At 47.9% G+C, this 20,069-nt stretch overlaps 1 protein-coding gene across 4 annotated transcripts in view; it reads right to left on the bottom strand.

The window, feature by feature from the left end:
* The window catches only part of PTGR2 (prostaglandin reductase 2), a 465,729-nt gene that overhangs the window by 55,745 nt on the left and 389,915 nt on the right, over positions 1–20,069 (bottom strand). For all 4 annotated transcript variants that reach the window (XM_086937253.1, XM_086937255.1, XM_086937256.1 and 1 more), the window contains one exon: positions 939–1,148. In XM_086937253.1, coding sequence (XP_086793379.1) covers positions 939–1,148 — 210 coding nt within the window. The remainder of the gene's footprint in view (positions 1–938; positions 1,149–20,069) is intronic.

Raw genomic sequence — 20,069 nt, 5'->3', positions numbered from 1 at the left:
ACTCATGCCACATATACCGTTGCGCAGCGCTCAATCTCACGAGTTCATACATACCAGACTTGACCCTGCACACCCTACGCATCGGGAACTACTGAGGACTCATCCATTCCCCATGTATTCCTATGGAAGGGTAGGTCGCTCTCTCTTCACACGCACTCAGAGGGGGAATCACCATCCCCAGGTTACATATACCATAAAAACCTCAGGGGCGGACCTGCCAGAAGGGCCAAGTCCAACACTGAACAATACATTTTTCATTCATTCATTCATTTTTTGACCAAAGCAGTTTTGTTTCTCTTTCCAAGTCCTAACTAAACACATGCATCACTAATTCATCATTACAAATGCATATGAAAAGTAATATGCAACTGTTTATGATTTCATATTTTTAGCTGTGTAAGAGAAGGAGATGTTCTGAAATCAGCATGTCCATTCTTTGAAATGATCTAATGAATGGCATTTCTGGATGTGCAAACCGGCTGCTGAAAAGAACCCAAAATATTGTTGATAAAGGAAACAGAACCTGTATTGCATGTTCTCTACAAATAATGTGCATATTATGACTGTAATTGTTTAAAAGGCTGTAGAGATGTTTCTAAACACATGCTAAAAAAGAAAGAGCCCATATACTGTAGAAATCACTCCAGATGACAATGTCTTTTTAAAGGTCAGGGAAGAAGCAAATTGGATATTTAAAATCATATACTTAAAATTTTATATGTGGCAGACTCAATACATGTCCTATTGAAAAAGAGAGTTAATACAGATTGCTATGCTTACTAATATTGTCCACCAAGTTATAAAACATATCAGTGTGTGCAGTCTATTTAGTTTCAGAATAGGTGAAACAAATAAAAACATTTAAAGCACCAGCACAGCAGAATTCTAGCTGAGCGTGACAAAATGTTCACCCAGAAAGTAAGATAAGCTCCAATAACCTGACTTATCACAATGTCGCTGATCTGTCCTCCAACGTTGTCAAAGTAGACATCCACACCATCCGGGCAGCAGCTGCGCAGATCCTCCTCCACCTTCTCCTTCTTATAATTCACTGCTGAGTCAAAGCCTAGCTCTTTAACCAAAATTGAGCACTTCTCATCTGTGCCGCAGATGCCAACCACTCTGCTACAGCCCTCCAGGCGGCCAATCTGGGAAAAACATGAGACCACACAAACCAAAGATCAGTCAAAACTCTGCAAACTGCCAGTACCACCAACATCACCATTAGCCTGGCCAGTCTGAACACTAAACATTTCTATATACTTAAACACAATCTGTGGGTAGTTGATAGCAGTATGGGCATATATTATGAATGCCCCCTAATCAGAAGTTACTGCTCCATGGTGATTACTAGATCCATGGTTCACCAAGGTTGCACGTTTTTCACACATTTTGCCTAATGAAAGTAGAAGCAACGTCTAGGTGAAAATATGGACAAACAAGGAGGAAAATATTTGGATGATATGTAGAATATTATGAAAGACAGTAGCTCCCCAGGTATAACTGAAGTCACAATTATGTTGATTCAAGCAAAAGGACAATTCAAATGTGTCCAATGCAGGAATTAAGTTAACTCACGCCCAGTGCCACATAGAGACAATGTCCTCAACAATGCATATTGGGAGGAAGTGATTTATTAATTGTGGTGGATTGGTGTCCACCACAAAAAACAAAGGCACTATACTTTTAGGTCTGGTCAAAATTTTCAGTAATTTACACTTGAGATCACCCCTGGTAGCTGTGGCGCTGGAATACAGAGGGAAGTCAAGGAGATTCGTCCTTTGTATTACTGTAGGAACACAGAGGGCGAATCTCCTTGATGAAAGTACGACAATAGGAGTTTCCTGCCCCTGAAGAGATAATGAGGCACAGGGCCTTTATGGATTAGGTAAATTACCTTTGATCTTATAAGGCAAGGTAGGCCACTTCATTTACATTTACATTTACATATAGATCCTAAAATAAGACCTGGTGAATGCCCGAGACCAAGTTAGGCTACCTGCTGGAACAAGAAAAGTGTGTAAGGGTCATGGTACCCAATAAAGTCCTGTGAACATACACAAGTATTTTTATATGTATCTAGACTACCACCAAATAAAGGAATTCTTATGGTTTACCTCAAGGTATTTTTAGCTAAAATAACTGGATTCCAGATAATTATCCAGATTAGTAATTTTTAAGAACTCTCTCAAGATAGTCCCACTTAAGGTTGAGTCCGCCCTGGTAGTATCATCATACCAGGTTGGGATAAGGGGGCCTATGATTAAGCATGTCACATTACGCGAGTGAGCCCACTTCATCCAGCTCTTGGAATTGCCCAGATATGGAGTACGAAAGTAGCATAGGTAGACAAAAATGTCTGGAAAGGCACAAATAAAACACAGGTGCGCATATCGAACAGGCTACAGGGGCGTGGCCAGCAGCCGATGCAGACGGTCGCAGCCTAACGAGGCTCCCGACCCACTGCCCGTGATCCGTTCCAATTATCCTGTTTCGGACCCGGGATCCCCGCTGAAACCGGGTCGATCCCGAGAGCGACACCCAGGCCTGTCCCGGTTGGTGTGGCGAGCAGCGGCAATACCCACGAAGGGCACTGCAGAGCGAGGAGCTCCCGGACCCTCGGAGCGCAAGATGGCGGCCGCCTGACCTGCGGGGACGAGAGGACGGCCGTGAGTCCACCTATGGGGTCTTGCTGCCCGGGAAAGGAGGGCTGAGCGACATTGCGCACTGAGGGGAGACTGCGGCTACCCGGTATACCGGCGGACCCTGAAGGCTGTGTGCGGCCGCGAGACGAGCCTCCGGCGTGGCTCCGCCCCTTTTGCGAGGCCGAAAATCCAGACCCCGGCTTTGCGGCCTGTGACCCCAATGTTGCTGCCTGCACCCTGGCCCTGACGGATTGCCGGAAAGAGATTGCTCCGAGGTGGGTCTGGTCCCACGGGGGCACGTAGGAGACTCGAGGTGGGATCTGACCACCGATGCATCCGAGCCCAGCCCGGGAGGCCCGCTCTGCGGATTGAGGTCCCTGGCCCCGTCTACACCGAGGCGCTGACTTTGGCGGAGAGCCCAGGAGGGGCTCGGGTCGAGCCGCTGCATCACCGCGTAGGACCCCAGCGACGCTGAGTCGGTGCCTGCCTGGGCGCTGGAGACTGCACTCTCTCCCTTGGGGGAGCCCGGCGGAGACCACTGGGGGCCACCTGAGCCCCGACCTGGAGCCACGTGAGTGACCGGCACCCTTGATTCGAGTGTTGGGAGAAGTCGGGGGAGCCCCCCTGAGACCACTGCGGCCCAGCCTCGAGCTCGGGTCGGGACCTGCCGGGGAGTACCGGCGCACCAGTCCTGTGGGTTGGGACAGGCCGCCAGAACCTGCCTGCCCCCCCGATATTTTAGGGGGGCCCTCTCTTCCGGGTGACGGCGGCTCCGAATCGCTACTGCTGCGCAGTGCGGATGCCCTGGTGAAGGGCTGAGTGAGGGGAGAGGACTGGAGTTTGCCGCGCAGACCCCGAAGTAGATCCCTGGCTCTCGAAGCAGTGGAGGCGCGCTGTGTGATCCCGGGTTGAAACTCCCACGACTGGTGCCCGATCTGATCCCCGCAGACCTTCCCTGAAGAATCACCACACACCTGGACATCGGGCCGGTGACGGAACCGCCGAGGGGCTGCCGCCCCGCCGGTTCCCGGGGCCACCGCCTCTACCCGACCGGCTTTGGAGGCCCGGACCAGCTCAGAGAGTAAACGATGAGGAAGCCTAAAGGTCCCAAAGGAGAGGGGGGCCCATCCACGGAAGCGCCGGACGACTCTGCACGGCCTCCCACGGAGCTACAGCAGATGCAGGACCGGATACTGGACGCCATTGCGGCCACGAAGGAGGCTCTGCACCAGGATATTGGTCAGGTGGCGACGGGGCTGGGGCTTCTCCGAGCGGATCATGCGAAGCTGGCGGACAGGGTCAAGGAAGCAGAAGATGCCCTGAAGGATGTTGTACCGGCCCAAAAGTCGATGGAGGGACGGCTCACGGACGCGATGGAGCGGATACAGACTCTGGAAAGGAGGGCGGAGGACGCTGAAAACCGCAATCGGCGGAATAATGTGCGTTTGGTGGGCCTTCCGGAAAAAAAGGAGGGCACGGACATGGTGGGTTACCTGACCAACTGGCTACAAACTGTGGTTGCCCCGGAGGGCCTATCTCCCTTCTTCACCTTGGAGCGGGCGCACCGCGTGCCTTCCCGACCCCCGCGTGAGGGCCTGCCACCCCGCCCAGTGGTCATCAAACTCCTCCACTATAAAGACAGAGACTGGCTCCTACAGCGGGCCAGGGATGCAGGCCCATTTCAAGTGGACAACAGTAGGGTTACATTATTCCCGGACTACACATTTGAGACCCAGAGACAGCGTGCCTCCTTCCTCTCTATCAAAAAGGAACTACGTACAGAGGGGCTGAAGTATTCGCTGCTATTCCCGGCCAAACTTCGAGTGATTGTAGACGAGAAAGCGTTGTTTTTCGAAACTTCAGCAGAGGCGTGGACTTGGTGGGACTCCTACAAGGCGGGAACGGATGGGGCCCGGTTTCGAGCAGAGGAAGAGCGCCAGGGCCACTCAATCAGGCGATCACGTCGGCTTCGTAACCGTGGCAGGGGAACCAGGAGACCAACGACCTCGCAAACAGAAGAACGGAAGGCGGCGCTACAGGCGGTGAAAGAGGTGTCGGGACCGGCACCAGCTCTATCGTCAAGGGACTCGGCCTCGGAGGCCCTGGCTACGGGCTCGGACACTGAATTGTCGGGGTTGGAGAGCGCCAAGGGCCCAAGGGTCACGCCACAAACTTCGGGAGAGATCATCGGACCCTGATAGCTGTCCACGACGATGATGAGGTATGACTATGAAGGCGTTGCCCCCAAGAACACTGGGACAGACCACTGTGAGACTTTCTTTTATGGGTCACATTGAGTACTATTGGGCAGGGGGGTTTGGGGATGGGTTTGGTAAGGGTCAGTAGCCAGTTCACGTACCACAGGGCCCATAAGGCCTCCGTGGTGTTTACTACGGACTAAACAGTTTCGTGGGCACGTTTGCTCACAGGTTTGGATGGGAGTGACTACTTTGCAGTTGGGTCCTATTCTGGGGGTGGGAGGGCCTGGAGTAGTTGGGGAGACTCGAGGTGGGGTTTTGGGTGAGGGGAAGGGGGGGGAGTTGGGGATGGGTAGGGGCGGGATGGTGTTTGGTATCCGGATGCGAACGGTTGTTGGACTGCAGCGGCTACGTTGGGGCGATGGCTAGTATGGGTTCGCTGAAATGTGTGTCCTGGAATGTGCGGGGACTGAATTCAATGACGAGGAGGCATAAGATACATTCCCACCTAGTTCGTAGAGGGGTACACATCGCCTTTTGTGCAGGAGACCCATTTAACCAAAAAAGAGGGGACTGCTTTACAGCGGAGATGGAGAGGTCACCTGTTTCACACCACATACTCGGCGTTTGCCAGAGGGACACTGATTTGGATCCGGGCGGGGGTTCCCTTCCAGGTCACTAGGCACACTGTAGACCCAGATGGGAGATATGTGGCGGTAGAGGGGTTACTCAGGGGTCGCCAGATAGTTCTTTGTAGTGCCTATGCACCGAACGTAGAGCAGGCCTCATACTTCACCAGGCTATCCAGGCTGTTGGCATCCTATTTAACTGGGCCGGTACTGATGGGGGGGACTTCAACTCAATCGAGGACACCACCTTGGACAGATCGCATCCACCACTGCAGGTATCTCCGGTACACAGACTAGCGAAGCACAGATCTACTTGGCAGGGACGGTGGGACCTGACAGACGCATGGCGCGCACAGCACCCGACTGAGAGGGATTATTCCTTCTACTCGGGCATACACGACCTTCATGTCCGCATAGACGCGTTCCTGTGTTCCCCCTCGGTATTACGGTCGGTTGCCCGGACGGAATACCTGGCACGAACGATATCGGACCACAACCCCCTGCTCCTCACGCTGGCCTGGATGGACGAGGTCTCACCGGTCCCGACATGGCGGCTTCGTCCAGACACGCTAGATGACCCACCGTTCAGCGGAGCGCTGGAGGAGAGGATCTCCCAATACTTTGCGGAGAACGAGGGAACTGCCTCATCCAGGGCCGTGGAATGGGACGCACTAAAGGTAGTGGTGAGGGGGCACTGTATAGGAAAATTCGCGGGTGCGCGGCGGACGCTAGTGGATGACCTGGACAAGGCTGAGAGAACCCTGCGAGCGGTAGAGAAACTGAGACCCAACCGCCCTGATTTGCAGGACAGGGTATGCGCAGCGCGAGAGGCAGTGGCTACGGAAGTGGAGCGCCTCCGTAGTTTTGATTACAAAACGTACCTGACGAAGGCGCTTGCTGAGGGGGACAAAACTGGGACACTCCTGGCCTGGCTGGCTAACCCCAGCAGGGGCTACGCTCCGATACTATCCATGGTGAATGCGGATGGAACTTCACCCAACTCCCAGCCGGACATATTGCGCTGTTTCACGACATATTATGAAAGGCTGTACGGGAGAGACCTAGTGAACCGAGCCGAGATGACTGACGCCTTGTTGTCGGAGATCCAACTGCCACATCTCGAGCAAGAACAGGCAGAAGCCCTCGGGGGCCCGATTGCACTGGCGGAGATTAGAGGGGCCATAAAAAGAATGGCGCGCAACAAGACACCGGGTGTAGATGGCCTACCAGTGGAATTTTATAGTAAATATATAGATATCCTAGCACCGTGCCTCCAGCTCGTATACCGCGAGGCGTATGAGAAAGGGGAGTTGCCCCGCTCGATGCGCGAGGCGATTATGGTTCCCTTATTGAAACCGCGTAGGGACGGCACTGATCCGGCATCGTACCGACCTTTGTCGATGCTGACGACAGACTATAAAATACTGAGTACTATACTAGCCGCCAGATTAGTGACCCACATGCAAGACCTGATCCACAAGGACCAGTCGGGCTTTATACCCACCAGAAACACGTCACACAATATCCGCAGGTTGCTGAGGCTTGTGGCGGACCCCCCACCGCTCGCCAGAGCCCCTATGGTTATGGCGATCGACATGGAAAAGGCCTTTGACAGCCTGGATTGGTGCTACCTGTATAAGGTGCTGCACAGTTTTGGTATAGGCGAGGGATATGTGCGATGGACGAAAGTGCTCTATGCGTCGGTTGGAGCTAGGGTGCGGATAGGAGCACTGATATCGAACCCCTATGCAGTGCATAAGGGTACTAGGCAGGGTTGTGCACTCTCCCCCCTATTATTTGCCCTCGCGATGGAACCGTTGGCAGCGCTGGCCCGGAGAGGGGATTATTACCAGGGGCTGGAGGATGGCGGGACCCACCACTACATATCATTGTACGCAGACGACCTCCTGCTGTTCCTGGACAATGCAGGGGAGGCAGTGGAGGGGGCGGAGCGCCTTTTGGCGCGATTCGGGGAGGTCTCGGGCCTGAAAGTGAATTGGGCAAAGACATGCCTCTTCCCACTCCGGAAAGCGGAGCGATGTCCCTGGGCCCACCCCAAGCTCCGTTGGGAGCCGGACTGCCTCCCTTATTTAGGGGTACACGTCTACCATGAACCCGCTGACCTGCTGGAAGGCAACGTTGGCCGCTGTCTCCGTACGTTACAAGGAAATTTGGCCTTTTGGGCCACTCTTCCGCTGTCCGTGACAGGTCGGGTATCCCTGCTTAAAATGATAGCCCTACCGCGGTTGTTATATTTCTTTAGGACTCTCCCAGTGTGGATACCGGGAAGCGTCTTTCGCCGCCTGAAATCTCAGATGGTGTCCTTTCTGTGGGGTGCTGGTCGGCGGAGGATAGCTTTGGCGACCCTGACCCGCCCGAAGAACGAGGGCGGCCTCGCGGTTCCGGATTTTGAACTCTATTATTTAGCTGCCCAGCTACAGTTTTTCACGCAGGAGGTAGCAAGGGTATACCGGGGCCCGGAACAGGAGAGGGATGCTGGTACCCCCCCGCCACGTACTGGAGTATATTACCTTGCAACAGAAACTCATACTCCGAGGATTATCCCAGGAGGAGCGGACGCTGAGGCTCTGTTGGAATCGCATGCAGAGGCGTACAGGCCCTGGTCATCCGTACGCGCCTGAGATTCCCCTAGGTATGTTGACAGCGTTTCCGCACGGAGGTGACTGGTCGAACCTCCAGGGCTGGGAGGAGGCTGGCCTGCAAGTGGTGGGGGACCTATACTCTGATGGGGTGCTCATGCCTTACCAGACCTTGCAGGAGCAGTACGACCTTCCGAGGGGTGATTATCTTTTGCATGCGGCCGTGGTGCGCGTGATCCAGGCGCACTGGGGGGAAGGGCTGCTTGAACCTCCAACATCGCCTGCATGCCAATACACGATGATGGCTGCGGGGACGATCAAGGCAGTCACATGTCTGCACTCTAGACTACTCGAGGCTAATTTACAGCCCCTGACGCGTCTAAAAACCCAATGGGAGATGGATCTGCAGAAGGAAATCCCGGACACGACGTGGGCTCAACTGGTTCAGAGGGCCAGGAAGGGCACCAGAAACGCCTGCTTCCAGTTAATACACCTCTACATACTCCATAGGGCCTACCTTACCCCGCAGAAAATCTCACGGTACTTTGGTGCCGAGGACGCAGCGTGCCCCAGATGTGCGCTATTAGGCGCAGACTTACTGCACATGCTGAGGAGCTGTCCGCACCTACAGGACTTCTGGAGGGAAGTGGGCGACACTCTGAACGAAGTCACAGACAGGGACCTACAATATGACAGTGCGACTACGATCTTACATTGGTTTCCACACACACGCACAACTAAACTGACGAGTAAATTCATAGACATGGGATTACTTATCGCAAAGAGGGAACTTACCAGGAGATGGAAGTCAAAGGCGGCGCCGACATACCGGAAGTGGCTGACCGAGTTTCAGAAATGGGCGGCAGCGGAAAGCACAATCAGATACCAACTGGCACGTCGGGGGTCAGATGAGAAAGCTCAGGAAACGGCGCTGGCATGGGAAATCTTGGTCCAAGCACTCAGGGACAATGCAGTGGAGAGTGAGGAAGAAGAGGACATAGTAGACTCCGGGGTCCAGGGGGCGGCGGCGCCGATCCCAGCACCTACCACGGGCACACACACTCCATGATTTACTCTACACTTCATAGCTTGCCCACACACTTCAATACACTGCTACCGGACGCAGGCACCAGACACCACGGAACACCGAAGGGGAGGGGGGAGGGGAGTGAGGGGGGGGAGGGAGGTGTAACACCCCAACGACATCAGGAATTGCAATGCACACTGTTGGGATGCTGGAAGGGAGGGTTTTGTTCGAAAAAGTTAAAAGCAGATGGCGGTTGACCACTGGCAATGCCAACACTGAGGAATGAGGAGAACGAACTACTTGAGATCGACGCCACCCGGCCTCCGGGATGCGGGTTATAAGGCTGTGTACAAACTACTTAATAACACTGTGATACTAGGGTCCCGCGCTACCAAAATTGTATATACACTGTTATGTGACTATTGGAATCTGCAATAAAAATTGTTTTACAAAAAAAAAAATCGAACAGGCTACAGCGTCAACGTTTGATGTCATGTCCTAGAGCCAAGCAGTGAGATCTACCCCTGGGATTGCAGTCCCCCTTGCATCCTAGGAAGAGGAGGTGGAACTGAAGTTTCTTACACAAAGTTGTTTATTAACTCTTTATGAAGGAGCTTTTCTAGTCAGTGGATTTGTTCTGCTATTGCCCTTAACTATTTTGCTGCTGGAGTTCCTCTTCCCCTTTCTTTTGAGGGGCTGCTGAAAAGAGGGAGGGTGGCCTCATTGGTGGAAAGCAATGAGGTTTCCTTGGCTGACAGTTATTGGTGCTACCACATGGGCTATATGCCCAACTCTAGCAATTCACATTACCATATGGATATTTCTGCAACTCCGGTTTGGGATGCAATTTAAGTATGGCGGCATCTTGTACAGCCTCTTCTTCTGTGTGATTGTCATTTTCATCTGAAAATCGCTTTTGATGCTTTAGACTTTGATTTGCCCATTACAATTGCTATGTTGATTCACTTGTATGTTTTCTACATAGTTAGTTAGGACAATAACCTGCAAGATGCTTGCCACATCTCTATTCACTATTGATGTGACGAGGGCATGGAGGTAACGCCCCAAATTACTTACCTGTAATGTTCATTGCCCTGCGTCCTATTCTTCCATGTCACCGTCCTCCATAAGGGGGTGGGTGCCCTGATTGTTTCATTTACGGCTTTTGCCATTTTCAGCAAGTATGACTGCACATTCTCTATGGTAGAAAAATACCTAGTGGGGGCTTACCAAGAACTTACAGTGGGCTTACAGCCCACTCATTGCTTACCATTGGTTTGCTTTATTGTCACTGTCAACTGCTTCCTATTTGATGGTTTTCCTCTACCATTATGTTCCCTCTTGTGTTTGTCTATCTTTCTTGGAGCATATCCTCTTTATCATCCTTTAGCTTGGCTGACTTGTACCCTTCCACTCCTCACTTTTATAGAGCTACTTTTTCATTGTAGTTTAAGCACTCAATGAGAGTGCATGTGTTTTCCAGCCCTCTCCTTCATGCACATCCCTCTGAAATAATTGCGCACCTGCACTCCATGTTGCTTCTGACTGTCAAATACCCTCTTCCCGCATGCTCTGTCTTGGGGGTGGCGGGGGAACGAGGCTGAACATGGCTGTTAGCACTTCACCTTACAAAAAGTCCTTCTGTGCTTCTTCTATTTAATTTTTTTAATGTACCGATCCATCTCAGGTTGGATTATTAAAAACAATGGAGCCAGCATAATTTTGAAGACACATGCATGCATAATGAAACATTCATGCATGCATCTTTAAAATAATAAGGGCCAGCGTAATCGCCACGGCGGCTCCTCTGCTATGGTGGAGGAGCATTGCCCCCAGCAGCAGCAGCTGCAAAACTTGAAAAATAAAACCATTTTAAACCATGTTTAATATTGTTTTATTTTACTCCTACCGCGGAGTCTTGCCGGCGTGGCCAGTGGATGACAGACACTGAGGGGGAAGTGGTGGGCTCAGCTGTCAGTGCACATGACAGTTTGGCAAGTTTCCTCAGATCGGCCAAACCATCAGGCACACCAAAGCTGTCTCCAACCCGGGCTGTGTTGCCGGGTTGGAGACAATAGGCACAGGCTCCCAGTCTCCCTGGGAACGCAAACCAAGAGCGCTCAGGCCAATCCTGACGCACATCTAATGCTGTGAGAGCAGCATCAAGATTGGCCGTAGGGCAGTCTGGGAGCCTATGCCTCCAAGGGAGCCAGATGGTTCAGGATATTCCAGCTGCCACTGCAATCTCCAAATTTAAAAACTGCGTGATGGAGTGGAGTGATGGAACACTTTCCTTCCATCCACAGATATGAGATTTCTCATTTCGAAGAGGTGGACCAAGTAGCAGGAGGAGCAAGTTCAATTCCCAACACGCCAGGATCCACCCAGATCACTAGGCACTTCAAGCTCTCTATGATCATAAGAAGAATCCTTAGGCTCAAACCATTTGGAGTTCTTTGTGCGGCTACACCCCAGGGAATTGGGTCTAAAGGCAAGCCTTGCTCATCTGGTGTTTTGATAAGTCATTATTCATCACCATATCAAACTTGACATTGACTACTACCTGTGCTCAGCAAAATCTTTTTACGGTCCTGATGATGACCCTTTTATTTATGTAGGGTTAATAGGTCGTCAACAGCCTTATGGCAGTGAAAAGACACATCTCAAATATCTTTGCATAGCAACATTTCTCTGTACTCTATTTTGAATGACCACTCTACAGATTGAAATGTATGTGGAACACCCCTGGTTCTATTTCATATGTGTGATCCCTTTTTAGGGCCACCTTAATAAGTAACACAGTGCGTTCACTTTGTTCATTGAGCACATGTTGGATTCATTTTTTTTAATACTATCTCAACAATTTATTAAAATATGACTTACATTTACCCTGCATATGAATCAGTTTCTTCATAATTTCAATATATGGTCATGTTCCCCCCCCCCTTTTTGCTTATGTTTTGCTCCCTAATTTAATTGATTCACAGATACACTTAGGGTCTCTAGTAAATGTTTTAAACTATATCTAGAATATAAACCTTTTTGGGCATTGTTGTTTATAACTATGAATATCCCTGCACAAATTGGCCTGCTGGTTGCTCCTATGGCTTTTATAAAACTCTATTTTGGCTTTCTACTTTGAACCAGAGGTGCTTTTTGTGCTCCTTTATGACGGGCACATGAAAATGGGCATCCTGATGTTACAGTGCACATCCAGTCTACACTGTGTGCAGCTGCCAGACGCTAACATCTTACACTGCTGCAGGGAGAAACACTGGGACATGTCGTAATGATCTAGATTGGGGAAGAGCTCCCTTCCATTTGTTCCTTTAAAAATGATTGGATGTGCCTGCTAACTTTCGGAAGGTGGGATAAGCACAAATGCTCTTAAGTAGAGGAATCCATGTACCTGTTCCAAAAGCTCCTAGTATGTTGACTGTGGCAGGATGGGTGGATGAAGGTATTGCACCTATAAAGCATAGCCATGTTATGCCACTGAAAGGACTAATGTACTGTTGGTTATCTGTGTACAGTGGTGAGAAAGACTTCCACAGACTAGGGTGCAATGGGCCTCTTGAGATAGTGCAGAGGAGGGTACCTGGTGCAGGGGAAAGTAACACAGGCTTCTTGGCCCTAGTGTAAGCTGGAAGAGCTGAACCACCCTACCCCTGCCTATCATGTATGCCTGCCTTCTTCAAGAGGAAAAACGGGGTCTAGCAGGATTCTGGATCCTCAAAGCTGGCTATAAAAGAGACAAAGGTTGTCTGGCCTGCACTCATGTTTTGGCTGTGACCCTCATTGTTTTGTACTGCTGAAAGACCTTGCTGGTTGTGACAAACACAAGACCCTCCTATCTTTGGGAAGGTCAATGATTTTCTCCTAGGCCTTGGGTCTCTCTGGCCAGGAATGACCTCAAAAAGTGTTGAATTTGACGATATCAACAAATAAATTACCTTATTCTCACCTTGGCGTGCTGAAGTTGCAAAGGATAGCACCTCCGGTACCTAAATCAGGGCCACATGGTAGCATATAATCCAATGTACGTCATCCTGGTCACCAGTACTGGACTTCTAGTTGAAGTCTAGTTCTATCTGGTGAAGCCTTGCATGCGGCTGCAGGCAGAAATCGTCCACCCCTTAAGGACCAGCAGGTGTGACTGAGACAGAGGTCAACTTCATTACTTCGATAGGAGTTGTGGTACCAGGCGAATAAGTGGGGCTGGTCCCATAGGCTGCACAGGACACTGGTGAAGCTGTATCATAGAAATTGGCAGCTGCATCAGAGTCAATAGGAGCTGCACAAGGACCCATGCGCTCATGCTTTACACTTTGCACTCAGAGCACAACAAAGATATCGGGATCAATCGGAGGCTGGGTGGTTTGTGGCATATCTTGCAGCTTCCCCGGTCCTAAAAGCTCTCTGTGGCAGCAGAGATTTCCCCAGAGACATTTTCTAAGATCTAGAGGATTTAAAGATCTCTCTTTCCTAGTGTTGCCCCAGGAGGTTGCACAGAACGTCATAACACCATTTTGAGTTTGAAAATCAATGGAACTTTCCCCCTAAAAGCTTAAGTCTTTGCAAAGAACATTATAGGAGGAAAAGGTGTTTGGGCATGCTTATTGTTTCAGGAAGCCATTTACTTACCTCTGGGGTTCCTCTATGTTGCCTTCTCTGTCCCACAGTGGTCTAAAGAGCTAGACTACGTCATCATTCTCAATTCAAGATCATGGGCACAATTAATTCTTAAAACTGCTTCCCAATCAGATTTTAACTCCTATACTTCCTGTGATGTCACTTCCTCTCTTCTGGAATTTCTCCACAGTTCTTATGGAAGAGGCAGAATTGGAGTATATTATTATTCTCAATCCAGGATGGCGACGCAGTTGATTCCAGCAACTACTTCTAAATTCTCGACTTCTGTTCATTATTTCTCCTAAGGATTTTCCTTTTACTCAAGGATCTTCTGCAAATGTCCTGGTTTTGAATTCTTCCCAACACTGTACTAGATAGTTTGGCATCTTGATTTCCGTCTTTGCATAAACCATTTAGCTGTTTGTTATGTTTACTTGTAAATAGTCATAGTGACAGGAGTCATAGTGACGCTGGTAGAATGTGTATAGGCCATGCCAGAATGTTAATATGAACTATAGAATGTTACATTCAGCAGTTGGAATTTAACTGTCAACTGTAGCAGATATGTTGGCCCTTACTTGAAGATTATACATGAATAAAGAATGATACCTACTCTACATGTGTGGGTCATCATAGCAAATTCGGCGATGAGTTAGAGGATAAGGTCATATGGTACCAGTGGCTGCTATTTCCATGTCAAGGTGGCAAAAATCAGAATAGAACGGATCATCCCAGCGGTGTTTGGAAGCACAAACTTGATGCCACGTCACCGCTTTAACGAGGGTGAAGTGTCGCGAGTACAGCCACTGCCAAGACCAAAACACAGACCGCTTTGCATAATTGTAATATATTACAGTGTCTTGTCTCCCGGACCGAGCGTGGGCATTGACTGATGGCTAGTTCTTGCGCTGGCTTAAGCATGCGTGCTTACCGGTGCGTGGAACGGTTTATGTGAATAATAATTCCAGATTTTTAAAGCATGACTTATCTGGGGGCCGTCGTGGAGGTTAAGCCCAGTGTCAGATGATGCTGAGCTGATGCCGGGGATCGAACCGTAAGCCCTGGAGCTCTGGAGTCAGCCACTCTAGCCACTGCGCCAGCTGGATGAGGCACAAGAACCTGAAGCAAGTTATCTTCTTCTCCGCAATGCAGGTTGGAAACACGAATCACGTTTAATCTGCGCATTGGAGCGGAGATGCATAGGAAGCCATTTTCGTTTGGGAAATAGAGCGATTGGGTGCTAGTGATAGTTCTTTAACTTACTTTGGCATGCGCTCCTTCGAAATCAATTGGATCAGTCATGCAAAGTTTTTTAAACGAGGTGACACCGCTGAGCAGTACTAATGATGTAACAGCTCCTGGAATTGTTTTTATTTTTCCTTTTTGACAGTTTATCGTATTTGAGAACTACGACGTGGAAGAAGGGTCCATAGAGCTTTTCCACTTTTAGTGAGAGTATTAATTATTGAAATTGAGTTGGCAATTGATGGAGCGAGGCTGTTGCAAAAAATTTTGTGTACCCCTCGTGAAATTAATTTCCCATAACCATAATATGTGCTAATCGAGTGACGTTAACTAACCAACAGAAAGAGAAACACACACACAGAAAAGTTGTGTTGCAAATCATAATACATTAATCTTGAGAATTGTCATACTAATATAGTGCGATAATGCTTTAAATTAACCCAGCTATGCATGTATGTTTATTGTAAGTATTCATTGTGGCAAAAATGGAGGAGAAAGGGTAAGAAACAATGTCTATGTGTAGCTTAAAAGCTAGGTAACTACTAACTGGGTATAGCTTAAAAAGGGGGAGATAAACAGAAGGGCTTTACTTCGAAATCTAACGTTTAATTGTGTTTGTTTTCATAATAGTTCCCGTTATGGCCTATGCGGCCTAAGTAAAGATGGAGGTTTTGCAAGACTCCAAGAAAGTATATTTCTATGCATGCGCAACTGCACTCGACAGATGTATGAGCAGCTTGTGCCTGGGATGCTGATGTCAAGGCCAGTGTGACCTGAAAAGCAGAATGGTGCCAAGATGGAATGTCCGAGGTGTGAGCCTGGGAAAGTTGACTGAAGTGTCAGTATAAGGACAAAAATTATATTTTGCGACATAGACAACCATGAACGCATGAGAATTATGGAAGTGACTTGGCAAAAAATTAGACAATGAGGAGATGAGGTGATCTTCATCCACCCCTCGAATGGACCAATGAAAATTGAGTGTGGACCCTAAAGAGTTTCAAAATTTAGTTAGATAGTTAGGGAAAACGGATATAAAAGAGACTGTTTGGAAGAGAGAAAAAACGATTGCTTTGAATTCCTTTCGCACCACGACATGCTGTCGGACTGATCGATTTTTGGGTGCAAAGACTTTGACATTTACCCTGACTTAAACTTTTGATGGGGACGGAGTCTTGATGGGAGGTGAACATCGAGGAAGATAGAGAGACGGCCTTTGTGAACTTTGAAGTTTAATCCTGATTTCTTTTACCACAAAGATGGGTAATATGTCTTTGAATTTTTATATTTCTGAACTATTCTGCTAATAAATGTAAACTTATTGAATTATTCTTATCCTGTACTTGAAGTGATTTAAGAAATTGTTAACTAGATTTTCCGAATAAAGATTAAAACTTCCAAGCGTAAGGTCATGCTAGAAATACAAATTAAATAAATGGAGAATTAAGTGGGTCTTGTTGTCCATCAACTAACTTTTACTAGCTGATCCATTGACCCAACAGTGGGGTGCCGTTAATGTTGATTTATGAAAATCTAAATACCATGGTGACATTATTAAAATGCATATGTATATAATGTATAGAATTTAACTTATAGATGAATTAGGGTACTCCTCTATCCAGCAGCTCGTCCTCTGATTTTCGTTGATCTCAGGAGCAGTGTGATTTGCGTGTATGAGTGACTCGCGGTGCTATGGGCCCCACTGAAGAGTGAAGTATGATAGCTCATGAGTATTCCGTGATGGTTTGAGGGTTGTTTGAGAGCAGTGCTGGATCACAATAAAACAGAGTTGGAGACTTTGCATTATACTTTTGAATTTCCGTTGGTAATCCTCACAGTATTGGACACTTTGTGTTTAGCCTCATTTGGAGATTGGCACTTTTGGTTCATAATGTGTGCAGCTCAAACAATCTTCATTAACGCCCGTAAGCTTTCTTAGCAACAGTAAGCAAACCACCTATTAAATAGCATGAATAGAAGTACTTTTTGAATTATATTGACACTATTGAAGATGCGGATGAGGAATTATCTCAAATTAGGAAGAAAATTATTTTCTATTCATTAGGTCCACAACGTTTAATAATGTACAATTCTAAAAAGACAAAGGATTGCTCTGCAAGTGACAGTCAAGTTTTTCAGGATGTGTTGGAAGAGTCGGACAAGTACTAATCTACATATCTCTGTATTGCAATTGATTGGCATAATTTCTTTTAGTAGGAAACAAAGTAAAACAAACAATTGAGGAGTATGTATATAGCTGATCTAAATAAAATACTGTCTAACATTTGTTTGGTTCTTCCATGGCCCCTTATGGAAGCATACTATGTCTATTTGATATTTGACCAATATTGCCGTTTGACTTGACACTTTGATCCTAAATACGTTTTTATCCTTGCATGACATCGCACCCCCCCCCTTTTCTTTTCCCTCACCCACTGGGGCACCAATTTGTGTTTTTTTCCAAACAAGAAATGTATTGTGTTTTGTGCAAGGTCCATTGTGATTAAACAACAGTGTACCTGCATGATTGCCTGTATTGTTTTGTGTTGATAATCTGCATAATTTTCATATCACTGCTATTGCACTGTTAGTTGCTCCTTTTAAATGAACGTGTACTGGGACCCCCTCTCAATGTACAGCATTATACCCAGGGACTTTAATTGGGTTTACCCTTTTTTTGTAACGTACTAGTTGAAGAAGAACACCCTTTTTTAGGCCATATTCTTCTCTGAAATCAGCCTGAGCATACACCATCAGGACCTCTCTTCCACCCAAGATGATACAAGAACCTGCCATATATCTGGGTCTGGGCGTCGAGGAGAGTTATGGGGTAGTCACAATCTAGTTTTGATCATGGTCTTTCTTAAAAACTAACCGCCATAGCATGTCCTCAAGACTTCTCCAGCTTCAATATTATATCATTTACTGAGCACAATGCTTGAGCAGGTCAACAAGAAGATGGCCAGACCACAAGACATTTCACAATTTTTGTTACACCTTATGAACACAGTCTTAGACTATGTTGACACTAGATTTCTGATCACAATATATACTGGGCTAAAGCATCCTTAAGACTTTTCCATGCACTGACTTTTGTTTCTTTCAGTTTCCAGGTAGTAAGACTGTCTGCATTTTGCCAGGTTGCACCTCTCTTCATTCTCTTGCACTCCAGATCAAGCCACCTGCCCCCTTAGGCCATTTTCTCCCTCTGCTGTGGTTGCAGAAACTATAATCATCAAGTTCTCTTGAGCCCAAATACCATCACCCAGAGTTTGGTCCAGGTGCAAAATGGCAGTCAGCTCCATCTTCCCTAGGGACGCTTTGCTCATGCTCACCAGTTCAGGTTCAACCTTGCCACTTCTGACCTATTGGTAGTCTGTGTAGAGATAGGATTCCCCACAGGAGATCCCTGCTGCCAGTACAGGCTTTCAGTACAGGTTGTCCTTAGTGGAGTATGAGTAGTTTGAGTAGTTTTGTTTAGTGCAGAAGCTGCTTTTGCCATTTACAATTCTGGCCTCTCCTTAACCTGCTCTCAATGACATATGTTGCTGCATCTGCCAGCCCTATAATTGTTTTGATGGCCCTTTTACACATGTGCAATTTAGCAGCTTCCCAACGATTTGTACTGCGTTTGTATTGTTTGAAATGATAATCATAACCTACAATGGGCAATACATAGGCCTTTCAGCAAAAATCAAAGTTAGTTATCTGTAACTGTGGTACTCCAGTATTGGTACCTTTCATAGATTCACATGCTTGAATCATTCCCCATCGTTGGAGTGGGTGTCCCATGGGTCAATAAAAGCAGTAAGTAATGACTTTACCATTGAAGTTAACAAATATAAAACATTCACTTTAATATCTCGTCCTAGTCATTAGGAATGGTCTAAAGTCCAGTCTATCAGGCGACAGTACCCTTTAGAACCCTCACCAAAGAGGCTCCAGGCTTTCAGATTTTCTAGCACAAGTGACATTTAAAGAGTATGAGATAGCTAGGGGAGCCTCTATGTTGAGGAAGGTGGTTCGCATGTGAATCTATGAAATATCCCAATACTGGAGAAGCACAGATACAAGTAAGTTACTTATTTTCTTCTCTAGCATTGGATCTTTCATAGATTCACATGCTTGAATCAGAATAGATAGCAGTTGTAGTTTAGAAATATATTCCTATATGAGACGAAAAACATACTTAACTCATGCATGTTGTATAGTAACATATATATGTAGGTATATGTACATACTAACATTCCTCCAAATACATCTATATACATTATATATATATATATACAGCCAATCAAGACTGAGCAGGACAGTGATAGTAGCCCGAGGGTAGGAGGCGTGCTCATTTTCTGCAACTGGGGGCATTGAGAAAGGCCTCGCGGCCGAAATGCATTTGCCTGTTGCCTGTTGCTGTGAGAATAAAGGCTGTTCCCTGGAACCTCCCCATGGTGGCTTCTATTTTCTTTCACAAGAAAAGCACGTCGAGATCAATTACCGTGGTTCGCCAGTGACACGGTTTGGAAGCAACCCGCAGCGCAAGCTACACCGGATCCATTGGCAGCGGCAGCTCCGGCTGATGCGTGATTGTTTTCTGCGGTAGCAGATTGTCCGGTGCACACCTGGTGACCCCAGAAGGAAGAGACGCGATGTAGAGGCAATTCCGCCTCTCTGTGGATCGGATGCGGTGTCATTCGAAGCCTCGTGAAGACGCAACCTGGGTGTTTAGGGTAGCTGCGGCTTGGGGACTCGAGGGAGCACTTAACTCGATTATGATGGAAATGGAGGCACGCTCTACTCTTGAACTCACCTGCCAGTCACACATTTGAACAGGCGGACTTCTCGAACCTTGAAATCCCTTTGCTGGAATGTGGCATTCTGGGACATGCAGTTCAGCAATCTGGTGAGAGCTGCATGTGGGGCAACCCACTCCGGCCGGAGTGGGAGGAATGGAGACAACAGCCAATCAAGACTGAGCAGGACAGTGATAGTAGCCCGAGGGTAGGAGGCGTGCTCATTTTCTGCAACTGGGGGCATTGAGAAAGGCCTCGCGGCCGAAATGCATTTGCCTGTTGCCTGTTGCTGTGAGAATAAAG

Source organism: Lissotriton vulgaris, chromosome 9, assembly GCF_964263255.1.
Source record: "Lissotriton vulgaris chromosome 9, aLisVul1.2, whole genome shotgun sequence".
Classification (NCBI taxonomy): Eukaryota; Metazoa; Chordata; class Amphibia; order Caudata; family Salamandridae; genus Lissotriton; species Lissotriton vulgaris.
This window is presented reverse-complemented; position numbering and strand designations above follow the sequence as displayed.